At 40.0% G+C, this 27,610-nt stretch overlaps 1 protein-coding gene across 1 annotated transcript in view; it reads right to left on the bottom strand.

The window, feature by feature from the left end:
* Positions 1-27,610, bottom strand: part of ALMS1 (ALMS1 centrosome and basal body associated protein) — a 303,819-nt gene that overhangs the window by 128,620 nt on the left and 147,589 nt on the right. Inside the window, exons 10-11 of the mRNA XM_042782512.1 lie at positions 16,581-18,283; positions 2,507-2,736 (exon numbers count right to left, since the gene is read on the bottom strand). Coding sequence (XP_042638446.1) covers positions 2,507-2,736; positions 16,581-18,283 — 1,933 coding nt within the window. The remainder of the gene's footprint in view (positions 1-2,506; positions 2,737-16,580; positions 18,284-27,610) is intronic.

Raw genomic sequence — 27,610 nt, 5'->3', positions numbered from 1 at the left:
TTGTTCAGTTTCTTTCCTGAACTGCTGACTTTTAAATTGGCAGCCAAGCACTTAACCATTGGCGCCACCAGGGCCCTTTATCAGTTAACAAAAAGTTAACTTAAAACTTACACATGCAAGGCTAGTGAGGTCTTAGATTACTTGGCAGTATTTGTGCTACTCCATCAGGCAAAAAACAAAAAACCACCCAGGCAATGATGGTAATGGCTAAAATCAAGGAAAACAAAACATGTGGAAAGGAAGGAAGATTTTTTTTAAAAAAAGGCCATAGTCCCCACTTATATTTTGTCATTACTGTAGCTGTTATTGTTACGATTATTGATGTATTAATTTTATTCCTCCAAAGTTTGGTAGTTCTATTGGTTACATTTATGTGTTGACTTAGTTAGGCTACAATACCCAATTATTTAATCAAACACTAACCTAGATGTTGCTGTGAAGGTATTTTGTAGATGTGTTTAACAAGTACAATCACCTGACTTTAAGAAAAGGAGATCACCCTCAGTAATGTGAGTGGACCTCATCCAATCAGTTGAAGGTCCTAAGAGTAAAAAGTGAGGTTTCCTCATAGGAGAAGAAATATTGCATCACAAATACAACCTCAAATCCTGCCTAAATTTAAATCCTACCAGCCTGCACTAAAAATTTTGGACTCGACTACAACATCAACCCCTACCTGAGTTTCCAGCCTGCTGGCTTGCCCTACAAACTTCAGACTTGCCAGTTTCTATAATCAAATGAGCTAATTCCTTAAAAAAACCAATCAATGACTCTCTTTGTATATGCATCTGCCTGTCTGTGTGCCTGTATGCCTGTCTATTTAGCTACCTACGTATCTACCTACCTAGCTATTTCTTCTTTCTTTCTATAAATACAAACCTTTAAAAATCAAACCAGTTGCCATTGGGTCATTTCTGGCCCATGGCAATCCCTCTGTAAGATTTTCAATGGCTGATTTTTGGAAATAGATCATTAGGGCTTTATGCCCAGGCACCTCTGGGTAGCCTCAAACCACCAACCTTTCAGTTAGCAGCCAAGTACGTATTAATCATTTGCACCACCCAGACACTCCATATATATATTTGTATCTATATATCTTCCATTGGTTCTGTTTCTCTGGCAAACCCTGGCACAGTATTTAAAATAATGCTATATTAGTAAATCAAATAATACCAATCTTTTAAAGGAGTACTTTCTCCCAGGTGCTTGGATGTAAAATCTATACAGCTTGATTCATCTAATGTAACAGAGCTTTAAAATATGTTTCTTTCAGCACTGGATTAGCCATTGTAATAGGTAACTGACACATACAGGTGTTTTCTTGTCATAATTTATGTAACTGCATGTTTTTCTTTTGTACAGTTTTATTTTATATAAGTGTTTAAAAAAGTACAACCACCTCATCTTAACATATAAATGTACTTATTTAAATTAAATTCAACGTACTTTAAAATCTGAACCAAGCCTTTTCCTTTCATTTGGCATATCCCATGGATAAATGCATAAAATGGAAAACTTAAAATTGATTTTGAATAGATAATAGATAATAGTAATAGATAATAGTATGTGTGTCTATATAGCTATATATATTTGTCATATAATATAAGCACTATTAAAACAGCATTGAAATTACAGCATACAGCACACTTGATGTAGACTATGAGAAGGGACTGCTAGCTGTTCACCAAAATCTATTTCTACTTTTTCCTGGAAAACACAGCTAACCAACATTCCTAGCCAGTGGCTTGTGATCTGGGCCACTCTCAGGCAGGCTCATAAAAACTTCCCACATGCAAACCTCTATGCTCTTTGTCCCTTCCATTTGACTGGGACAGTGTATTCAAGGTTAATTATGGGGTCTCCTCGGAAGGAAGATGGGGCAATCTACTTCCGTAGTGATACTGCCTCGGAAACCCAAGGAGGGGTCGCTATGAGTTGGGTCCGACTTGACGGCATTATAACAACAACAACAACAAATGGGGTCTACATTTAAAAGACAGGAGTCATAATCAACTTTGGTCCCTGATGACTGTTCTATGAGCAAGAAATAGCAAACTGCTGTTATGTTTGTGCTATTATATATTTTTACATTTATTTATTGCAGCACTGAATATCACTGTAATACGAGATGCCAATAATTCATCTTGCCTTCTTAAAATCAGACCTTTATAGTTTTCTAGCATTATTCCAAGTATCACGATATGAAAATATAATGTTACCACAAGAAATATAAGTTCCATGTATGTTGTTAGTGTATGTTGTTAGCTGCACTAGAAATATAAAAAATTATAGTTGACAGTAAAACATATTTAAGGTATAAATATAATAAATCACACTTCATAGCTATGTACATCAGAGATTCGTATGATTATGGTAGATCCTAATGATTAAATTACAATTAGGTTTTCTGACGAGAAAGCCACAGTTACTAATAAATTACAAATTTTGGAGAGAGTTACAAATGAAAGCCGTCATTCTGAGCTACAATGCAAACACATTCTTTTACCTTCTTTGTCACGAGAAGCTGTAATCTGTTGGACTGAAGACGGTGATCCAAGCTTGATAGGAACTTTGTATACCTGCTGGGGATGGGATTCTGGAATTTTATGTCCACGATCATCAACATTAATAAAAATCTCAGATGAAAATGAGGTCTTCTCTGGACTTTCTGTTGTTATCTGAGTGACAGCATCTGATGATAATTTTCCAAATGGGGTCTTAATCTCCTCTGGTGGTCTAAACAATAAAGAGATAGGAAACAAAAGGTTTTATCCTTTGCCAATCAAATATCAAAACATCTTTCCAAAAGTGGCTTAAAGGAATATTTAAACAGCTTTAAGAAATATTTTATGCAATTACATCAACAAATGTGTAAGGTACTTTGTAGGTACCCTTTGTTTTTTAAGATAATATAACTGGACTTGTATGAATTTATTTTTATTTATTTAAAGCTTACTTTTAATTGCACATTAGAATGTATTATATAATTTAGCAAAGGAAAGGGTACTTTTCAGTTAAAATAAAAACATATTTATTTATTCTTTTCAATTACAAGAAGTCTACCATGAATTAAGGGACTAAGCTAAATAGTTAGAGTGTATAAAGATAAACAAGATATACAATCCTTCCCTCAAAGAGTTTATATGCCAACAAGGAAATCACAGGTTTTCAAGGCTGTAAACATGTGTTAAAATTACAGCAAATTCATATTAAAATAGGATGGAATAAATAAATGATTTCACAACAATTTTGGGGAAAAAAGACAAATCTTGATTATAACAGAATTTAAATTAATGTATGTAGGTACCCCCTCCTCTCTAGGAGGTGAAGCTTAACCCTCTCATCACGTCTTGAGTATGGGTTAGACTTAATGGCTGGATAAGAACAGAATATAAAAAGGGAAACATGGTAACTTTACAATGGAGACTCCTGATAAACACTGTATTACCCAAGTGATCAAATTTAATGTCACCAGTGATAACATGGATACTGTGTTCACTCTGCTATAATGTATGAGAAGAATATTTCACCTCTGTGGTACTTTCAAAACGCATAATCCCAGTCTAATCATGAAAAACAAACAAAAAACCCAGGCAAACCTAAAGTAAGAGATGTTCTACAAAATACTTGGCCAGTACTCTTCAAAACTATCAATTCATGAAAAACAAGGAAAGAATAAGAAACTATCATAGACAAGAGGAGACTACAGAGACCTAACAACTAAATGCAATGTAACATCCTTGATTGGGTTCTGGAACAGCAAAAGGACATGAATGAGAAACCTTAAGAAATTCAAAGAAAGACTGGAGTATGAGTTTAGTTAACAGTAATGTACAAATGTTGGTTTCTTAATTTTAACAAATGTACTATGACAATATAAGATGCTAACATGAGAAACTGGGTAAGGAAGAAACAGGAACTCTCTATTACGTTTTTAACTTTTCTGTAAATCTAAAATTACTCAAAGTTTATCCTTTAAAAAGATGGAGGGATATTATTTGGACTGGAGTAATCTGTATTACGAAAACAGAACTTCTGAATCTCTGCCCCCTAGCTACAATTCACTAATTTAAAAAGATAATTGTGAGAAAAGAATAGCACAATCCCACTTATGAACACAGTTGTTAAAAATCCTAAACAAAATGTTACTAAACCAAATACAGTATATCTGCACGCAGGGTGTCTTACTTTTCTCTAGCTCATTGTACACATGCTCATGTATATGTGTGTGTGTGTGTGTGTACTCCTATCAAGATGATTTATCCCAAGAATATAAGGTTAGTTAACATGCAAAAGTCAATGAATGACAACACCAAATGCTATGAAGGATGTAGAGCAACAAGAACTCTCATTCACTGCTAGTGGGAATGCAAAATGGTACAACCACTTAGGAAAACAGTCTGGCAGTTTCTTATAAAGATAAACACAGCTTTAGCATACAATTCAGCAACTGCACTCTGAGGTACTTAGGCAAATGAGTTGGAAACTTATGTCCACATAAAAATGCACATAAATGTTTATAGCAGTTTTGTTTATAATTGCCCCACATTCGAAGCAACTAAAATGTTCTTCAGTAGTTAAATGGATAAACAAACTGTGAGAGATTCATTCAATAGAGCGTCATTCAGTGATAAAAATAAATGTGCTATTAAGTTACAAAAAGACATGAGAACTAGACCAAACCCAACCCACTCCCATTGAGTTGATTCCAACTGGCTAAAAAGTCTTTATGGAAGCAGGTTGCCTCATATCTCTTCTGTGAAACAGTTGGTGGGTTTGAACCACCAACCTTCTGGTTAGCAGCCAAATGCTTTACCATGAAGCCATCAGAACTACTTTCAAAAAGACATGGAGGAACCTTAAATACATACTGAAAAAGCTACATACTGTATTACTCCAATTGTATCTGGAAAAGAGAAAACAGTAAAAAAAAAAAAAAAAAAAAAAACAGTGATTGCCAGGTCTTCAAGGGAAGAAGGGAAGATATGAATAGGACATTTTAAAGGCAGTGAAACCATTCTGCATGAATCTGTAATGCTGGGACAAAGACATTACCTACAGAAAGGTACAACACAAAGAGTGAGCCCTAATGTAACTATAAACTTTAGTTAATAGTGTACCCATTTTAGTTCATCAATTGTAACAAATGTACCACCTGAATGTAAGATGCTAGTAACAGAAGAAACAAGAGTACAGTGGGGAAAAGGGAAATACCAGAACTCTGAACTTTCTGTAAAATTTTTCTATAAGCCTAAAACTGCTCTAAAAATTAAAGTCTATGAAAAAAAAAATCCATCAGTGTGATTCACCATATCAACAGAATAAAGGTGAAAATAAATATGATCCTCTCAATACAGGCAGAAAAAGCATTTGATAAAATTCAATAATTACGTATGATAAAAACTTGTACCAAAGGGATACTATAAAACAAAATTATAGCAATCATCACATTTAATACTGAAATGTTGATAATGTCCTCCATGAGATTAGGAACAAAATAAGAATGCCAACTCTTACCATTTCTATTTGATATTTAGGAAAGGTCTTAACTGGGACTACCAGTAAGGCAGAAAAAGAAATAAAGGGTATAAGAAATAATACAGTTATTTTTCATATATAATTGCATACATAGAAAATCCAAAAGAATCTACTACAGATAATTTATTAAAATATAAGTTTTTAGAAAAGTACCAGGTACAAGGAGAAATATTTAAAAATCCATAATATTTTTCTATATCAGAAAAGTTAGAAAATTAAAACCTAAAAAATAAACCATATATAATGAAAAATACCAACTATCCAGTAAAACATATAATAAAATATGCAAGAATTCTAAATTGAAAACAATAATATATTATATAGAGAAATTAATGGCAATCTAAATAGGACTTCTACTTCCAGGTAGGGTATAGTAGGAACCTACAGGTCATCACTCCTGATGCAAAAAGCAAACAAATTAAAAAAAAAAAAAAAAAATCAAAGAGCTATGGAAGCAATTAGGCAGATAATGATTATGAGCAAGGGCTGAGAATTAAACTTTGTTTAGGCAGACACTCTTTGCTGAGGAAAGAGATCTCCCCAGACCTTTAACCCATGGGATTAACCCATGGGCTGGCATGATGGCTTGGAATCTAGAAAAGTACAAATGCCCAGTTGACTTCCCCTCCAGGATATTTCCAGAGTGTTAAGGTGGTAAGAGAGGCTGAAAGACTAAGCTAGGAAAAAGCAAACAAACCAAACTCACTGCCGTGGAGTCTGACCCAACTCACAGCAACCCCTCCTTGGGTTTCTGAGGTGGTATCACTATGGAAGTAGATTGCCCAACCTTCCTTTCTTCCTTGAAATTACTTATGAGACAAATTTCCACTGAGAAAATGTAACTGCAATAAATACTGGTCTCCCCTTGCAACACTTTTAATATTCTTAATTAAGATATCAAGACATTCCAAGATAAAGAAAATCTGAAGGAGTTCATTACAAGTAGACCTGTCCTACAAGAGATGCTACACATAGTCTTCCAGGCTGAAAGAAAAAGATATTAGACAGTAACTCAAACATCTGGAAGACTAAACTGAGTATCAAAGATACTTTTTGCTAACAAGCAAAAAGTCAGGAATGTAACATGTGATGAACCAGGATGAATCACAGTGGAATGAGTAAGATAAAATTTCAACTTAGCTCTCACCCAGTTAAATTCCTTTAGAGATTGATTACCAACCCTATCTGAAAATCAGAAAAGGGCAAATTCTCTATGGTGAATAGTACTATCATCAGTCTCTATTATCTTCTATTTACAGTGTCCAACACACACACACAAATTTTAAAAATGTTAAATAGGAAACCAACAAGAAACAGTGATTCAAAGAAGCAGATAATGGAGTTCACAGAGAAAAATATTACAATGACTATTAATACATCAAGAAAGCAAAAGGTGGAAACAGTTGACAAAAAGAGAATGCCAAAAGAAAATCGGAATTGATTTTTAAAAAACTCAACAGTATTTTAGAGTAAAAAAAAAAATCATCTAAAATTAACTGATAAATTAATATAAAAATTGACACAATAAAAATACAAGACTAGTAAGTTCAAACTAAAGATCAATAGAAAACAACCAAAAAAGAAAAAGAAGACAGAGCACGAGAAACTCATGAAACACATTCATACAGTCCAACACATGTGAAATTTTATTCTTAGGAAAAAAGGAAATATTCGCAGGTTAGATTGGATTGACGAATTTGTGGGTGGAGTGATGTCACGGAAAACAACTGAGAGGGAAGTTCTAGGGCTCAGTTTCTATGTAAGAACAAAAACTAAACTGGAAAAAACAACTGTTTTGGAACTCTAGAACCTAATCAGACACTTAATCAACCAGGTAAGTGCCTGATGAAGACAGAAGTCTACTGATCCTTCTTAGGTGAGCTACATGTGGCCAGCTGGCTACTATCCCCTATTCCTCAGTCTCTCCATAGTGGTAGGGATTGTTGTTGTTGTTGTTTGCTGTCGAGTCGGCCCCGACTCATAGCGACCCCTCTTTGGGTTTCCGAGGCAGTATCACTACGGAACTAGGATTGCCCAACCTTCCTTCCGAGGAGTGGCTGGTGGGTTTGAACCGCCAGCCTTCTGGTGAGCAGTCAAGTGCCTTAGTGTTAGGGATAGAAGCCCAAATTCCTTGAGTGGCTGGGTGATGGCAGAGGGGGCAGTGAGGACTTGTCCTACAAAGATTTGAGGCAGTGCAATTTGGCCAGTAAGGCTGATCTAGTGGTATCCTGAGGGATTCATACAAACAACTACAATGGTTTTGGCCATCTCACAGCAGAACCTTCTCCTGGTAGCAGAAAATTAAAGGGCCAGTGTGCCAATTTTTTCCTTTTTGGTGAAATCTGTCAGGCCACTGAATGACTAAAGAGATTACAGAGTTTCAGGGACTACACAAAACTGGAATATACAGTCAGTAACAAAAGCAATCCCTGAGGAGTGGGATGATCAAATTTCCTCAGTTAACGAAATTACAATACTTAAGAATATTCAGTTTGCAACAAAAAAAAACCGACCAAACAGAAAAAACAAAATATGGCCCGTTTTCAGGAAAAGATTTTGACAGAAACCATCCCTGAAGTCCAGACGTAGTCAAACATGTAAAAAATCAACTGTCATATATATGCTCAATAAGCTAATGGAAACCATGGACACATAAATAAAGGAAATTAGGAAAATGATGCATAAATAAGATGAGAATATCAATTTAAAAAAATTAGGAGAGAACACTGCAAACAAACAAAAAAAACAAAAGGAATGAAACAAATTCTGGAGCTAAAATGTACAATTATCGCTTTAATGTGCATTTCTCTAATGGCTAAATATTAAGGAGCTCTGGTGGCACCGTGGGTAAAGCATTCGGCTGCTAACCAAAAGCTTGGTACACTGAACCTACCAGCTACTACCTGGGAGAAAAGGCAAGAAAGTTTACTTCTGTAAAGATTCACAAACTTTGAAACCCTATGGGGCAGTCCTACTCTGACCTATAGGGCCACTATAAGTTAGAATTGATTCAATGGCAGTGGAATGGCTAGTGGCAGAATTATGTCTTCATGTGTGCAAAAAGGGCATGGAGGTGACATCTTCTGATCTTCTCCAACCTTACAAGGGGGAAACACAGTCATCATTAATAGCCTAAAGCTTATTTCTATAAGGCCAGACATGCCGCTACCCACCAACCTTTTTACCTATTCTGACACCAGCCTTCCGTTCCATGGCACTCACTACTTCTTTGCTGGGTTTGATAATTAGTTGCAATGGCCACACAGAACTCACAGACAATACTCACAGTTATGGGTTTTTATTAGGGAAGTAACAGGCTACAAGTCAGGTTCAGGAATGCTCTCAGGATACAGTTTTTCAATCAGGACAATCTCCCCTCTGCTATGCCGTCAGGTACACCTCTCTGGCCCTTGGCCTCTCTGCCTGGCTTCTGCACGCTCAGGCAAATGTTACAAAGCTCTTTCATCTCTGCCAATAGGTATACCTAGGTGCACCCACACCATCAGCAAGTCTCTTTGCCCAAGAGCACTCAGCTCTCTTGCTCTGTGGGGCATATAAACCTGTTGCTCCATCTTGTGCCCTCTGGTTTCACTGACACCATGTCTCTGCCAGGCATCTCCTTCCAGATAAGCCTGTCACTCTTGTCTCATGCTTCTTGGTTCCACTGCCACCATCTCTCTGCTAGGCATCACTGCCAAGGAGGTCCAGCGCAGGGATTTCAGGTCGAAGGACATGATCCACTTCACCTCCTGCTCTTCTCTCTTGATGACAGTGAGATCCTCCCTTTCTGCCTGTAGGAAGGCTCATTTTAAGCCTGGAAGTGACAAAACTAACCAATCCTGACATCAGAGTTCTAAACACTTTATTTGCATGGTCCCACCCAGTAATCTGGTGGAAGTTACAAAGACAATGGCTAGGAAAGGCATACCAAGCAATTCACTGCACCACGTGTTTGCTGGCTGCGTGAGTGTCTTCTTTGATGAAGTGTCTTCTCATGTCCTCTGCCCATTTATATATTTGTCTTTCTGTTGTTGAGTTGACACTTTCTATAAATTTTAGGCATCAGGGGCTTGTCCATGTCATTGCCAAAAGTATTTTCCCAGGCTGTGGGTTCTCTTCTTACTGTTTTGGTGAAATCTTGTGATGTGTAATAAATACCTAATTTTTAGGAGGTCCTAGTACATACTTTATCTTTTGCTCTAGTCTGAGCTGGCTCCAAATGACAGTGACCCTATGTATGATAGAATGAAACCCTGCCCAGTCCTGTGCCACCCTCACAATTTTTGCTGGGCTTGAGCCGATTGTTGAAGCCACTCTGTCAATCCATCTTGTCAAGGGTCTTCCCATTTTTCACTGATCCTCTACTTTAACAAGCATGGTATTCTTCTGTAGGGGCTGTTCCCTTCTGAAAACATGACCAATTGCCTCATATGCATGTGAGAGCTGGACAATGAATAAGGAAGACCAAAGAAGAGTTGATGCTTTTGAGTGTGGTGCTGGTGAAGAATGCTCAAAGTACCATGGACTGCTAAAAGAACTCACAGATCTGTCCTGGAGGAAGTATAGCTGAAGTGATCCTTTGAAGTGAGAATGGCCAGACTTTGTCTCATCTACTTTGGTCATGTTGTCAGAAGGGACCATACCCTGGAGAAGGATGTCATGCTTGGTAAGGTGGAAGGTCAACGAAAGAGGGGAAGGCCTTCAACAAGATGGACTGACATGGTGGCTGCAACAATGGGCTCAAGTATAAGCAAGGATCATGGAGCTGATGCGGGATCAGGCGGTGTTTCGTTCTGCTGTGCGTGGGTTTGCTATGAGTCGGAAACGACTCGATGGCACCTAACAACAACAACATTCACTATGAACATGGTATATCTTTCCATTCACGTAAGTCCCTTTTGGTTTCTTGTAGTACTCTTTTGTAGTTTAATTTATATAGGTCTTTTGTATCACCAGGAGCTCTGGTAGCATAGGGCCTAAGGCATTTGACTGCTAACCAGAAGGCTGGAGGTTCAAACCCACCAGTCACTCCTTGGAAGGAAGATGAGGCAATCTACTTCTGTAGTGATACTGCCTCGGAAACCCAAGGAAGGGTCGCTAAGAGTCGAATCCGACTTGAAGGCAGTGCATTTGGTTTGGTTTTGGTTTTGTATCTCCAGTTACATTTATTCCTACATAGCTCGTCTTTCGGTGTTTACTGAAAATGATAGTTTCCTGATTTCCTTTTTCAGAGTTCTCTTTATTAGTGTAAAGAAGTTCAATTGATTTTTGTACATTGATCTCATACCCTATCACTTTGCTGAATCTTTCAGTTAGTTCCAGTAATTTTCTTGCCGAGTCTTTGGGATTTTCTATGCATAGGATCACCTCATCTGCAAAAAGAGATCGTTTTACTTCTTCTTTGTCAATTTGAATGCATTTTATTTGCCAATCTGAATGCGTTTTATTTGCCTTTCCTGTCTTACTAGTCTGGCTAGACCTTCAAATACAATACTGAATAGTTGTTACTTGTAATTATGAGCCATTGAGTCGTCTGTGAGTCATAGCAACCGTATGCACAAGAGAATGAAATGCTGCCCGGTCCTGTACCAGCCTCATAGTCCCTACTATACCTGGGCCCACTGTCGCAGCCACCATGTCAATCATCTTGTTGAGGGCCTTCCCTTCTTTCACTGACCATCCACTTTACCAAGTATGACATCCTTCTCCACGAATGGTCCCTTCTGACAACATGGCCAAAGTAGGTGAGACAAAGTCTGGCCATTCTGTCTTCCAAGGAGCATTCCAGGTACACTTCTTCCAGGACAGATTTGTTAGTTCTTTTTGCAGTCCACAGTTCAAACCAACCAGCCACTCCTTGGAAGGAAGACTGGGCAATCTATTTCTGCAGAGATATCGCCTCAGAAACCCAAGGAGGGGTCACTATGAGTTGGAATTGACTTGAGGCAGTGAGGGAGTGAGTTTATTTACCCACATTAAAAAAAAAAAAAAAAAAAGCTCAGTGAACCCTAAATAAGATATGCCTAAAGAAATCCATACCTATTGTATGGTATGAATCAGCATGAATCCAATGCCCAAATATAGAAACTGATCCAATGCTCATATTCCCACTTTTCTATTATCTTCACCAGCTGTCCCCATGGCACTCTATCTCTGACTTAACCATGTGGAGTTAGGTCAGCACTCACAAATTAAAAGGACATCATCCTTTAGACTGCCAAACAGGCACATGTTGAAAGTTTGGGGAGTCGACACAGCATCTCGATTTTCTGATGTGCCGGCTACAAATACAGGACTAGTTTGCCCACTATCCCTTTAGGATGCCAGGTGAAAGCTCGAGAGTCCTCACAGTCCTTACTTTCTGACTTGTTGGTTCTGAGTATCCTTTTGGGTTCAATAATTTACTGGAAAACAGAACGCATAAAGGGTATACCACACTTAAGAGTATAGAGTGATTATAGTAAAAAATAAAAAATACAAAGAGATGCACAGGGCAAAGCCTGGAAGGTTTCCCAAAGTGGAACTCCCATGTAACAAGGGATGCAAGAGCAATGGTTGTCAACCAGGAAACTCCCTAAGCCTTAGTGTTAATGACTTTCATTGGGTAGTCTTGTATGATAATCTAAATCATGCCTCTTTCATGACTGGTTGACACTGATCTCCTAGGTGAGTCTTTTCTGGTCTTACCAGCCCCCATTAACCAGCAAAAAAAACTCCTACAAATGCAGGACCCAAATACCCCAATTACTCCAGAGATTATTTCTCTGGAGTTAAGGACAAAGGCCACCTTGCTCAGGGTTAACACTAGGCCCTTAAGCCCACACCTAGAAGCAAAATACTCAAACTTCTGAAAAATGGAAACAAGAAAAAAAAAAAGAAAAGAAAAGTTAAAGCAATCAGAACAAAATGATCTGTTGCTTATAACTTTTAAAGTAAAAATTATTCAAATGGCTATGGATTTCTCATCAGAAACCAAAGGATCCTAGATGGAAGAGAAACATTTTTAAAGTTCAGAAAGAAAAGGGTATCAACCTAAATGTACAACCCATAGAACATCAATTAACCAGACTTCATAAAAATTAAAAAATTTTTGTTCTGCTAACAACTGTTAAAAGGATGAAAAGACAAGTCACAGACTGTGAGGCAATATTTGTGATGGATCGCTTTTATATGGCTTTAAGGAACTCTGGTGGTATAGTGGTTAAAACATTTGGCTGCTAACTAAAAAGTCAGTACTTTGCATCCACCAGCCACTCCATGAGAGAAAGATGAAGCGGTCTGTTTCTGTGAAGAATTTTATAGCCTTGGAAACTCGATAGGCCAGTACTACTCTGTCCTATAGGGTTGCTATGAGTCTCAACTGACTTGATGGCAGTGGTTAGCCATGGTTTTGTAGCTCCCACCAAAAGACTGGGTGGGACTATGAAAATGAGGTGCTTGTGGTCCACACATAGGCAAATGGATAGCTTGCTAATCATGTAAATAAGGTGCATGGAACCCTGCAGGGCTGACACATGCCACATAATCCAACCCAAAAGAGTTCTAACAGCTAAAACTGGAACAACTTGAGAAATAAGTAATGATAGTATAGGACTATGACTCAAAGAATTAAATAAATATACATGAATCCATACTGATATAAATGAATAAATGGAGAATGAGAAAAAAAATGAACAAGAACTCTTCCTTTCAGAAGAATTCCAATAAATAAATATAAAAGAATGAAAAAAATATAAAAATATCACTAGAACACCACCATAATAATTGCCAAAGGCAAGATTCACACTGATGGATGCTAAAATTAGTGGTCAAAATTTAAGCAAAAACAGGGTATTCATGTAGTCTAAAAGTATCTCCTCCAAATATTTACTATTTATAGTGAAAAAACAGGAATTTTATAGAGAAGAACCCTGGCAGACACTACTTTAGACAAATGGTCAAGATTAACATCACCAGTGCTAAAGGGGCAGGGAAGTAGCATCTTCTGACCTCCTTTAACTCCACAAAAGGAAGACAGAATCAGCACCAGCAGCCCAAAGCCTGTTCTTATGAGGTCAGACATGCTGTCACCCTCCAGCTCTCTTACCAACCTTAACACCAACTGCACCCCTGTGGCACCTATCACCTGTCTGCTGGGTTCAATAATTTGCTGCAGTGGCCACATAGAACTCACAGATTATGGAGTTTATTAGGGAAGCAACAGGCTACAATTCAAGTTCAGGACTGTGTTCAGTCTCTCTCAGCCAGCAATCTCTCTCAGCAGTGCATCTCTCTCAGCAGTGCGTTTCTCTCAGCAGTGTGTCTCTCTCAACAGTGTGTCTTTCTCAGTCAGCAATGAGAGATGCCTTTTGCCTCTGGTCTCTGCCGTCAAGGTGATTTGACTCACAGCAACCCCTCTTTAGGTTTCCAAGGCAGTATCCCTATAGAAGTAGATTGCCCAGTCTTCCTCCCGAGGAGTAGCTGGTATGTTTGAACTGCCAGCCTTCTGGTGAGCAGTCAAATGCCTTAGGAACTAGGCCACCAGAGCTCCTTCTGCCTCTAGGAGGGCTCATTTTGAGCCTGGCAGAGTGGCAAAACCAACCAATCCCAAAATCACTGTTCTACATACCTGAGAGAGAGCAAACTTCCTAGAAGATTACTTCATCCTGCTCCAACAAAAATACTCCAGGAGGATGATTGTAACAATCAGAAGTTTAAATTGCATGGTCCCACCCAATAATCCAGTGGGAATTAAAAGACTATGGCTAAAAAGCCATACCATGTAATGTACTACACTGTAACCAGCAACAGATACTGTATTTTCCAATATGATGATGAATAAAGAAAAGAAAGCATAAATCTCAAACTAATTTTGGGAAAATATCAAAGGATTTTCTCAAAAATAACTCATCAGTACTCCTTAAAGTGTCAAGGTCACAAAAGACAAGGAGACTGAAAAATTATCAGAATGGTGGAAACTAAGGAGACATGACAACTAAATGCAAGGTAGGATCCTATACTACATTTTGAAGTGAAAAGGTTCATTTGTGGAAAAACCAAGTGAAATCGAAGTCAGTCTGACTTTAGTTACGGTGTTTTGTTTTTTTTTTAAAATATTTACTTTTTATTTTGTTATTGTGATTTGGGTAAAAGTTTACAGAGCAAATTCATTTACCATTCAACAGTTCATACATGTTTTGTTTCATGACACTGACTGCAATCCCCATAACATAACAGCCCTCTTCTCACTTCCTCCCTGTGGTTACTTTTTCCTTGTGTCCTTTCTTCCTATGCACTCCTGTAGTTGCAGTTTTGTATCAAGGAAAGTTTCCTAGTCTTGATAAATGTTTTATAGTTATGTAAAATAGTAACATAAGGGAAAATTTTGCTGAAGGGTATATGGGAACTGTGGAGGCAATCTCTAAGATATTCCCCAATGATCTCTGTCTCCTGGTATTCACACCCATGTTTAATCTCCAGGCCTTGAGTGTGAGCTGGATATAGTGACTCATCACTATCAAAAACAATGTGGCAGAAGTGATGAGATGTCACTTCTAAGATTCATTTACAAAGACCCTGGCTTCTGTCTGGGGCATCCTCTCTTATTCTCCTACTTGCTCACTCTGAAGGAAGCTGGTTATCATATTGTAAGCTGCCTTATAGAGAGAACATGGCAAAAAACTGATGTCTCCAGCCAATAGTCATGGAGGAACTGGGGTCAGCCAACAGCCATGTGAGTGAGTGTGAAACAGATCCTCCTAGTAGAGCCTTGATGAGATCATAACTACCACCACCATCTTGTTTGCAATCTTGTGAGAAACCTTGAGCTAGAAGCACCCAGCTAAGTCACACCTGGACTTTGTGACTCAGAGAAATTTTGGGATAATAAGTGTTTATTGTTCAAAGCTAATAAATTTTGGGGTGATTTGCTACACAGCAATAGATTGGTAATATAGGAACTCTCTTTTTACAACTCCTCTGTAAGTCTAAAATTATTACAAAATAAAGTCTTAAAAATATTTTATACATATATATATCACTTGGTATAAGTAGCAATCTGTGGGTAAATGGGGATCCCACTACTTACTTCATAGATTTATCATGAAGACTAAGTGAGATAACATATATAAGTCCTTCACTGCCAAACTACCACATGTAGACATTGAATAAACACTTTTTCCCTTCTTCCTTTCCAAGCCCCTTATCTTATACTATGGTATGTTTCTAACTAGATGGCAACATTAAACACAGACATAATTCTGTTCAGCCATACTGTAAGAGACTCAATGAAAAACTGAATTAATGACAAAGTCCTAAAATAAGGCTGAATAACATAAATTTCATGTATTTAGTTTTGAATTGGGTTTCCTTTCCCTATAACATACTGTGAGGTAGAGTACTAGGACAAAATAATTTCCACTGTTACTAGGTTGAAGATTTTCAATTCCATGAAATGAAAACACTGAGAGGGAGAGGGAGAGAAAGAGAAGAAGAGAAAAAAAGAAAGAAAACAGCCTCCTAAAGCCTGGTCTTCAGCATATCTTGAACACAACAAATAAGGGATTAATAAATTGTACCATTGGGTAACATTGTTACCATTGGGTAAGGAGGTCTGGTAGTGCAGTGCCTGAGGCATTTGACTGCTAACTAGAAGACTGGCAGTTCAAACCCACCAGTCACTGCAAAAGTAAAGGGGGACAATCTACTTCCATAAAGTTTTATGGCCTCAGAAACCCAATGGTGGTTACTATGAGTAGGAATCAACTCAATGCCAGTGAGTTGGTTTTGGTTTATTGGGTAATCAAAGATTCTTCTCAAAATAACTCAGTGTTTAAAATATTTGATGGCAAGTCTTGCCAAAAGCCCTTTGAAAGTATAAATGTTACTTTCACATGTTCTCTTATGTATTTATTCATTTCCTGAAAGGTTTCTAGCAGACAAGTCAGATACAATCTCCCCTAAGAGAAATCATACAGCCTTTTCCCCAAGAAGTTACATTTGCTTAAAAATATTTTATACCCTTTAAATAACATCAGGTTGCTTCTTACTACAATGAGACTCACCGATCTGCAGATACTGAAGTCCTCTCTGGATTGAAATATCCTTCCAAATCTGAAATGCTCACTTGTGTTTGCCTTGAGGTCAGTATCTGGCAATTCTGAGGAGGTTTGGTTTTCAAATCCTGGGTAAGAGGAAAATGTACAACTTGGAAGTCTAGTGAAGATTTAGATTCTGAGGTTGGTTCCAATGATCCGAAAGATGTGGTCTGTAGTTCAGAATTAAACTCTCTATTTGTCCTAGATTTACAAACAGGAGCCAATGATTGTAATCTTTTATCTAAGGTTCCACTATCCAACTTGCAAGGAGTCTTGGGAGAAAGAGTTATACGAACACAAGAAAGTGCTTTTCTATTTGAAGGTGGAGTACAGTGATTTGGGAGTGACTGGGAGAGCATGTTACTACACTTGTCTTCAACATTTACCCTATCGAAAACGTGTGATTTAGGCATATCCTGATTATCCTTTTCTACTACACATTCCTGATCTTGAAGAAAGGGGGAATGGTCTTTTCCCACGAGGTGATCTATAAGTGGATATTTGCATTGTTCCAAGAGTTTGCGTTGTTCAAGGAAAATCTCAGAAGGAAGGTCTAAAGTTATACAATCCTGAGCTTGAGGAATGGGAGACTGGTTTTCTCTCATCTGATAATGTACATGTGAGACTTTGCTTTTATCAAAAAGCTCGCGCTGTTCAAGAAAAATGCGAGAAGGAAGATTTGGAGGTCCATAATCTTGATGCTGAGGAGGGGGAGAATGGTGTTTTCTTATGTGTTGATCTGCATGTGGGGCTTTGCTTTGTTCAAAGAGTTTGCGTTGTTCAAGAAAAATGAGTGAAGGAACATTTGGAGTTACATTCTTCTCTTTTACTTCTAGTGTGGAACTCAGTCTGCCCGTGAAATTGTTGTGATTTGCACTGGAACTGGGCTCAGAATGACTGACTTTAAAATCTGGTAAGAGTTTTTCTTCTTGGTGAGAATGCTCAAAATCGACAGGTAATTTTTGGCTTTGCCTACTGCTCTCTGCTAAAATAGGCAGATCTTTATCTGGTGAATGACTACAGATTTTAAATGATAAAGGGGAAGAAGTTTTCTGGGTTTCATCTCTAAGACAGTTTTGTTCATCAGGGAAATGAGAATTAAATTGTCCCACAGATGCTCCAGTACTACCTTCAGTAACACCAACCTTAAAAACAGAGGCATCTGAAATGCAGTTAGAATGTCGGTGAGATGAAAAAGTGATAGAAGTAGTAAAATTTTTCATGGGTTCTGGATGCAGCATTTGTGAAGAAGAATGAAAATCTGTTCCCTCAGGTAGCACACAAACAGGTTCTACAAATTCTGACAACCAAGGGTCCATCTTTTCACGAAATGGCACTCGAAGATTCTTGTTAACCTTGAAGTTATCAGCTGTAAAGTTTTGAAATGGGGAACGACTTTGTAACTGCAAGGAATTCCAGACTTTGAAACGGGGATTGTTCTGCTCTAGTGATTTAGAAAGGTTGATATGCCTGGCTCTCCAAGACAATGGGCCCTGCTGTTCTCTGATTATTTCTTCAGGTTCATCAGATCTGAAGACGCAAGGATGACTGTCCAATTGTGGTTGCTGTGTAGTTAGAGTCCTGAAACATCCTTTTTCATGGCTCTCAATAATAATGTGACTACACACAGCTTCTGGCTTGCATCCTATTCCCTGTGGACTCTGTAAACCCTAGAAGATATAAATGGGTTGTTACTTGAAGCCATTCCAAATAGTTATATAAATATCACTTTTACATCTGGGCTAAGATTTGATCATGAAGCTCAGGCTGTGCTGTTCTTTCACAAGAAAACAAGTAAAAGAAGACAGCAAGAAATACAGTTAACTACAGAATAAAAATTACTCATGATACAGTTCTCAAAATTCTCACTAAAGTAACCATATCAAAATCTGCTATTGTCCCATAATACTCATTATCCCCTTATTCCTTTTAGTTATAAAGGCTCCTCACCTAACAACTGCTGGCCACAAAATTAGAGCCATTTCCACTTTCTTTTGCAGTTGTTGTTGTTGTTATTATGTGCCATTGAGTCGGACACGACTCATAGCGACCCCTCCTTGGGTTTCTGAGGCAGTATCATTACGGAAGTAGATTGCCCCATCTTCCTTCCGAGGAGTGGCTGGTGGGTTTGAACTGCCAGCCTTCTGGTTAGCAGTCAAGTGCCTTAGGCACTATGCTACCAGAGCTCCATATGACTAGCCAATGGGTTACGAGCAAAAATAAAACTGCTTTCTGTCCTTAAAAATTGACTTCTGGGGTGGATAACCAAACTATGGTACATATACATAATGAAATGCTATGCAGCACTAAAGAATAACGTAGAGTCTGCAAAACACTGCATAATGTGTATGAACTTGGAGGACATTATGCTGAGAGAAATAAGTCAATCACAGAAGGACAAATATAATATTAGTTCATTATTGTGGAGCATCAAGGAAAGGTGTACACGGAGGAAAACTTTCTTTGTTGGTTGGCAGGAAGTGGAAAGGGAGGGAAGAGAACACTGCAGGGGGGAAAAAAAAAAGCATGGACCCATGTCACTTTAGTTTTGTGTATTTCACTGTACATAAATTGTATTTCAATAAAATACATTAAAAAAAAAGGAAAAAAGTCAACTTCTTGATCTTCATTCTCCCACACTACCATCACCATTACTCTTGCCAGCTAAAAATGGTGATGGCTAGAACAACCTTAGAGGCCATGTGCAAGGACAGCTCACCTGGCCAGCAAGCTTGAGTCCTTGGGTGACCTCAAGAACAAGAGCTCACTTTCTGATCCTGGATTATGACATGAAAAAAATAAATTCTGCCTTATTCGAGCCATAGTATTTTTGCATCTCTCTGTTACAGAAGTTTGGCCTATATGCTATATTTTACTACTAAGAATAGGAAAGAGAATTAGTAGCTCTTCCTGGGGCACAGGCTCAGTACCCATAGTTGACCACAATAAATATTAAATTTCTTTGTGGCTTTTATATTTTACCTGTAAAGTCATTATAAGTTAGCATTCTATTTGATGATATAATGCTATTTATTTTCGCATAAAAATATTTCAAATTAGGCTGACATTTTCAGGAAGATGGAATAGATGCACTTCTCCTATTCCTCCCACTAAATACAACTAAAATTCCTAGTTATCATATATAAAATAAACTTAAGAAGACTCTGAAAGGTGTAGTGAAGAAGAAGGTAGACTAGGGATCTTGGGACATGGGACATAAGAAATGACATAGTGGTGAGATCTCTGGATTCTCCTTTTGTCTCATACATCCCAAACTCGGAGCGAAAGAAACCAGAAACTTGGAAACAAAGGGCACGGACAAAATGTCCTAACAAAAACCCACTCTCCACTAGTTAAAAAAACAATTCAGGTACAGCCATGTATGAAGATCCAGATACATAACCTTTCCTGTACTTGAGAATACCTCTCATGCTTCTTTTCAGTCACTACCACACACCCATCTCCACCAGAGTTCAACACTGATTGTTGTTGTCATGTGCCATGGAGTCGGCCCCAACTCATAGTGAGCCCTCTCCATGGGTTTCTGAGGCAGTATCACTATGGAAGTAGATTGCCCAACTTTCTTTCCAAAGAGTGGCAGGTGGGTTTGAACTGCCAGCCTTCTGGTTAGCAGTCAAGTGCCTTAGGCACTGCAGTGAATTGCCTGATGTGGCCCTTCTAGCCATTGTCCTCTATTCTGTGATGTTTTGTAAATCCCATTATCCATGCCTGTTTGGGGTGGGGTGGTAGTTAAGGTCAGGTATCAACTTGGCTGGGCAGCGGGTAGTAGTCATTCCCTATAATGACTGGCAATCGACTCTGTGATGGGATTTAGGTTATTTCTGTTGGGGCAACACAGGTGGAATGTATCTTGAGTCCTGCCTTGCTGGAGGGTATAATTCAAATCACCACCCTTAGCTTCCCTGAGGGTATATCTATGAGTCCCCTGGGAAGATTCACTCTCCTCTTGCTCCAGCTTTGTGTCTTGGATCATCCTTATCTCACCCCTGGATTTGGGACAGCAGCCGTCATCTGATCTGCTGATCGAGGTTCATCAAACCCTGAGAGCTGGGAGGATCCTCCAGACCTACTCACGGACCTGGGACTTGCCAGCCTGCCAGCCTCCACCACTACTACGTGAGACGAACCCTTGGGTGTCTGTGAGTTCTGTGAGGCGTTACAGTGAAATTCAGAACCCTAAGACTGGGAAATTACTGGGAGGAGGAGGAGGAGGAGTTAATGTCTGAAATGATGGAGTGGTACAGTTTGGATATTTGGGCCATCTTTAACCTCCGCCTCATGGGGACTGGCCTCGTGCTGATCTTTCTAAGAGAAATTGTTCAAGTAATTGGTGTCAGAAGTGGGATTCGCTGCAATGGTCCAGACTCACTGGAATATGTGGTTTTGGGAGAAAGGAGATAAACGGGAAAGTAAGAAACCTTTGGCTTCTGGATGGGATAAAAGAAAACCAAGGACTGAAGCAGCTCTCTTGTTGAGATCAGTCACCCAAGGCAAAAGCTATTCATGGGATTTAGGAGAGGTGGATCTAACTCCTGAGGAATTGGTTAGTTGTATGTATATGGAAATACAGAATGATGAGGAAAAGGCTAGACTTACAATTCCTTGGTTGCTGTTATCGGCAATAGCTGCAATGGCAGGGAAAAAGAACTTAGAGCCAGGTTGTAGCATTGAATCAAGCTCAGATCCAGTCCAATTAGAGTTACGACCCCTAGTTTCAGGGCCTACCCAGAAAGGAAAAATTGTGTCAGAACAACAGGCAGTACTGGTACGACCACTGGTCACCAAAAAGGTAGTCTGGGAAGGGAACAGGCAAAGCCAAGAAACTACTGAAAGCAGAGGGTGTAGTGTGAAAGAGCTGCTTCAGTTTGTAGATCGGTATCGTCAACTTCCGGAGGAACCTTTACTAAAATGGCTTGTGAGAGTGACTAATTTAGGGGCAGCGTCTTTAGTTTCGAATACTGCCAAGTGGAAGAGTATGTTTGGATTGATGCAAGATCCACAGCTCACTATGGAACAGGCACAAATGTTGATCCAAGATCCATTTACAGGGCAGGATAACCCAGAAGGGACAGCTAGTCTGTTGGAGAGGATAAAATTTGCAGCCAGGTTTGTGTATCCTGAGAAGGGAAACTGCCCCTCTCCCCCTCTAAATGCCCCCTGGAACACCCCAGAGGAAGCAGGTGATGTGCTGCTTATGCAAGCCATGCTGGAATGGCTTTATGATGAACAGGATATTCACCCAATGACAATGCCTTTACACAGGTCATGGCAGATATGGTGATCAAGGGAGCCCCTTCTACATGAGCACCCCATGTAACTCTGCTGTTGCAAAACAAAGCAACAATTTGAGAAGCCGTGTCAGATCTATTTGCACAACTTCCCCACATGGTTTTACAAATCCAAGAAGCATAAGAGTGATTAATAGGAGAATGGAAAGGGGCAACAGGGAAAGAACTTATCTCAACAGGTCAGAGATTTTTCGATGGTTGTTAAGGAATGGGATGAATATAGCAGACATTGATGGAGTACAGACAAGGGTGCTGATGCAGCACTACAGGAGATTGGGTGGACCAATGGAAACTCCTTCTGGTCCCACCACCTTAAGGAAGCCTAGACAAGTTCGTTCTATTCACTCCACTCAGGAGGAATTTAATAATAGGAACTCCCACCTGGGACCAGTTGAAGCAGAGACTCAGCTAACTGATGAAGCCAGAGACTGACACGGGGGCCAGGGGCTTCTAGTCCATCCCCCAGCAGGGGACCTGAGGCCATATGCAAATGTATGGGTAAAATGGCCTGGGGGTGGGGAAGAGACCTTCTTGGGACTCCTGGACACCGGAGCCCAATGTACCGTCATTCCAAAGCCTGTCCATGAAATGTTGAAGGGGCCTAAGGTTAGACTAGGAGGATATGGGGATGCAACAGTTGATGGGACTAAAGTGAAAGTTTGGATGAGAACTGGAAGATTTAAACAGATGTTATATGAAATAGTTGCATCTCCTTTACCTGAATGTATTATTGATAAGGATATTATGTCTAATAGGAGAAATCTCCCTCTACCTGATATTGTAAAACTGAAGGCGTGTAAGTGTGCCCTTAGGCCAGTATTGATTGGATATGCTAAATGGGAACCATTGGAATTGCCCGAGCCCACTTAGGTTGTTAACTTGAAACAATATAGGATACCTGGTGGACAGAAGGAAATTAGTACTTTGATTAAAGACATGCTGAAGGCTGGAGTGTTGGTGCCAAAAAATTCTCTGTGTAACAGCCCTATATGGCATGTGAGAAAGGCAGATGGCTCCTGGAGACTGACAGCAGACTACCGAGGCCTAAATAAGGTAGTGCCACCGGTGGCTTCAGTTGTTCCAGACATGGTATTGGTGGTGCAGAAAATACAACAGGCCAAAGGAGACTGGTACTCAGTGATTGATCTTGCAAATGCCTTTTTCTCTATACCAATCTCGGAAAAGAGTAAGTCACAGTTTGCTTTCACATGGGAAGGCTCTCAGTACACCTTCAGAGTTTTGCCCCAGGTTTATTTGAACTCACCAGCTTACTGCCATGGTTTGGTTAGGAGACACTTGGACTTGGTACAGATTTCAAGTATGGTGATACATTACATTGATGACACATTATGTTAATATCAAACACAGAAGAACAGGCTAGGGCAGATTTGAAAACAGTTGTGGCCCACATGACCAATAGAGGCTGGTTAATAAATCCAGCAAAAATCCAGGGCCCTGCCCAAACAGTGAAATTCTTGGGAATAACTTGGGCAGGAGCCACCCGTGACATTCCCCAGGTAACCAAAAATAAGTTGCTGTCACTACCTACCCCCAAGACTAAGCAGGAAGCCCAACATTTAATTGGTCTATTTGGATTCTGGAGAAAACATATTCCCCACCTGGGTATATTGCTGGCTCCTATCCATAAAGCCACTAGGAAGAAAAATACCTTTGAATGGGGGCCAGAGCAACAGCAGGCTATGTCCGAAATATAGAAAGCGGTCTCACTGTCCTTGCCTTTAGGTCATTATGATCCACATTCAGACATGATCTTGGAGGTGTCTGCTACAAGTGCTTATGCAGACTGGAGCTTATGGCAAAAACCTGAGAATGCTGCCCTACGACCCACTGGGATTCTGGACTAAAAAGTTTCCAGATGCTGCAGCACGATACACACCATTTGAGAGGCAACTGCTTGCCTGCTATTGGGCATTGATTGAGACTGCTTCAGTAACAGAAGGGCATAAAATTATTATTAGACCTGAAATACCCATAATGTCTTGGGTGATGTCAGAGAAACACTCTGATAAGGAAGGTGGTGCCCAAAATAGTTCCATAATAAAATGGAAATGGTTTATTCAAGAACAAGCAACTGGAGGGATGCAAGGAGGCACCCATCGTATCCATGAGCAGGTAGCCTCCTTTCCTATAGGTCCTATGCTGGAACCACCCGAGTAGCTGCCAGAACCCATTGCCACATGGACAGTGCCATATGAACAACTTTCTATGGATCAACAGAAGGCTGCTTGGTTCACAGATGGCAGCTCAGGGAACATGGACATCAACTGACATGGAAAGCTGCTGCATTAAGACCAGCAGATGGAAAGACCCTTATTGAAGAGGGTAAAGACAGGTCAGCCCAATGGGCTGAACTTCATGCTGTCTTCTTAGGTGTCATGGAAGAATTGGACAATGGTGAGAGCCCATATGTTTGGATTTTCACTGATTCATGGGCAGTCGCCTATGGCCTGGCTATATGGTCAGGCAAATGGGCGATGGACAATTGGACTATTAAGGGGACCCCTGTGTGGGGCATGGACCTATGGAAAACACTCTGGGAGTTCAGAGGACGCATTAGAGTAAGCCATGTCGATGCCCATCAGAAGAATCCCCTTCCTGGATCAGAAGGTAATTGGAACCAGCAAATGGATATGTTGGTACACTCCTTTGAGGTAGCCAATTGGGTTCATGAGATGAGTGGACATGGGGGTGCTGCAGCAATGCAGAGATGGGCTGAATCAAGGCACATTCCTCTTGCACCCTCTGAGGCACAAAATGCCAATAAGGACTGCTCTGTCTGTCAGCAGGAAAGACAGAGGTTACAGATGGCTATGGGGAAGATTCCCCCAGGGGAAGGCCCTGCACACAGCTGGCAAGTCAATTATATAGGACCAATGACACCAGTGGCTCCAGGTGGCTATAAATGAGTCCTCACAGGAATAGATACTTACTCTGGACCGGGCTTTGCTTATCCTGTGACAGATGCAAATGCCAAAAACACCATTAAAGGATTGGAACAAAAGATACTGTACCAATTTGGGCCACCAAGATACATTTCCTCAGACCAAGGAATGCACTTTACATCCCACAGGGTGCAGCAAAGGGCCAGAAAACATCATATTAAGTGGACATACCATGTTGCATACCATCCTCAAAGTAATGGTTTGATAGAGAACTGGAATGGGCAATTGAAACATCTGTTGTCTAAAACTGGGGGAGATAAAAGGCCTATAGGGCTGGCTCACACACCTTCATGAATGTATGCTCACACTCAACATGAGAGGGGTGAAGGGAGGATCACCACTCGACAGATTCCTACGCTTCTCTGGGAGATCTAGGGAAGAAGGGGTGGTGGAGAATGCTGGTGCCACTGTAGTTTTTCCCCTCATTACCTAACGTTGCTTTCTTCCTGCCAGAAGCTGTGATCCCTGGACCTGGGATGCAGCTGCAGGTGTCAGAGGCTGGGGTGATCCCTTAGCAAGAAACTGTGTCTATATCTCTGAACCTGCAGGCCAGAATTCCCAAGGGCCTTATGAGATGAATTGTACCTTCTCCCCATCTGGCCAAACTAGGGCTGACAGTGAATACTACCGTCCTGCCCAGTGGTTGAGACAGTCCACTGGTTTTGTATCTGTGTAACCATAGCCAGCATGAATGGGAATGGACTGAGGGGGAAGCACTTGCTAGATTAATCTTGCTACCAGCAATATGGATAGGCACAACAGCTGAATTTGATGTCCCCTCCCAAGGTGGGAAAGTCTGGGTAAAAATAAATGACTAATGGAAGGAAGGAAAAATAATAGCTGAAGGTAAAGGGATGAATAAATGGGTTATGCAGCGGGGGAAATCCAACATTGTGCTGATATCTAAAGATAGACTCAGAACAAAGGAATAATATCATCTCAGATACTATAAGGATAATAATGAGAAAAAACTTTTGGATCAGATGGACAAATACAGCCGACTTGAATGGCTGGTATCTGAATCATCTCACCCTTAGGACTCTTTGCCTTGCTGAAAGACTAATTGTTAATGACCTTGGGACTGGTAATATGATTGGGAGAGGCAAATTAATCTTTCAGCTATGAAAGGGCTAATGGCTAGAAGAGCCAGGGGGTGCAATGTGGTGAATTGGTTAATGTGGCCCTTCTAGCCATTGTCCTCCATTCTGTGATGTTTTGTAAATCCCATTATCCATGCCTGTTTGGGGTCATGTGGTTGTTAAGGTCAAGTATCAACTTGGCTGGGCAGCGGGTAGTAGTCATTCCCTATAATGACTGGCAAACGACTCTGTGATGGGATTTAGGTTAATTCTGTTGGGGCAACACAGGTGGAATGTATCTTGAGTCCTGCCTTGCTGGAGGGTATAATTCAAATCACCACCCTTAGCTTCCCTGAGGGTATACCTATGAATCCCCTGGGAAGATTCACTCTCCTCTTGCTCCAGCTTTGTGTCTTGGATCATCCTTATCTCACCCCTGGATTTGGGACAGCAGCCGTCATCTGATTTGTTGATCGAGGTTGATCAAACCCTGAGAGTTGGGAGGATCCTCCAGACCTACTCACGGACCTGGGACTCGCCAGCCTGCCAGCCTCCACCACTACTACATGAGACGAACCCTTGGGTGTCTGTGAGTTCTGTGAGGTGTTACAATGAAATACAGAACCCTAAGACTGGGGAAATTACTGGGAGGAGGAGGAGGAGGAGTTAATGTCTGAAATGATGGAGTGGTACAGTAGTTTGGATATTCGGGACATCTTTAGCCTCCGCCTCATGGGGACCGGCCTCGTGTTGATCTTTCTAAGAGAAATTGTTAAAGCAGGCACTATGCTACCAGAGCTCCTCTCAACACTGATTAGTATGACTATTTTCAAATTTCATATAATTGGAATCATTTAGTATGAATTTTGTGCCTAACAACATTTGCTACATTTAATATGTGAAATCCTTCAATGCTGTGAAGACAGCAGTACTTTGGTTTTTATTGTTATTAGGTAGAATCCCCCTGTATGAATAAACCGTAAGTGAATCCATTATGGGTATGTGGAAATGTTCAGTTTGGAGCTACTACTATAATTTTTGTCCCTGTCTTTCAGTGACCATATGCATTGATTTCTCTTGTGTGTATACCTAGAAGTAGGGCTGAAGTGTCATAGGGCAGGTTATGTTTACTCCATCACCACCAGTTACCATCGAGTTGATTAAGGCAACCTCATGTTGTGTCAGAATAGAACTGTGCTCCATAAGGTTTTTAATGGTTCATTTTCAGAACAGTTTGCCAGGCTGTTCTTTCAAGGAACTCTGAGTGCACTCCAACCTTTTGGCTAGCAGAGTCTGCTAACCATTTAGACCACTTGGAGACCCTTTATCTTTAATAAAGAAAAAACTCACTGCTTTTAAGTTACTTCTGATGCATAGTGATCCTACAGGACAGAATAGAACTGTCCCATAGGTTTCCAAGGCTGTAAATCTTTACAGAAGGAAACTACAACATCTTTCTCCCTTGGAGTGGCTGGTGGGTTCCAACCACCAACCTTTAGGTTAACAGCTGAATACTTAACCATTGTACCATCAGCGATGTCCCCCCCCAAAAAACCCTACCAAACCTATTGCCCTCCAGTTAATTCCAACTAATAATAACCTTAAAGGACAGAGCGGAACTGCCCCATGGTATTTCCAAGGCTGTA

Source organism: Orycteropus afer, unplaced genomic scaffold (assembly GCF_000298275.1).
Source record: "Orycteropus afer afer isolate SDZICR_OR568_19922 unplaced genomic scaffold, OryAfe1.0 scaffold00354, whole genome shotgun sequence".
Taxonomy (NCBI): Eukaryota; Metazoa; Chordata; class Mammalia; order Tubulidentata; family Orycteropodidae; genus Orycteropus; species Orycteropus afer.
Note: the sequence above shows the minus strand (reverse complement) of the source record. Positions and strands in the feature narration are given on the sequence as shown.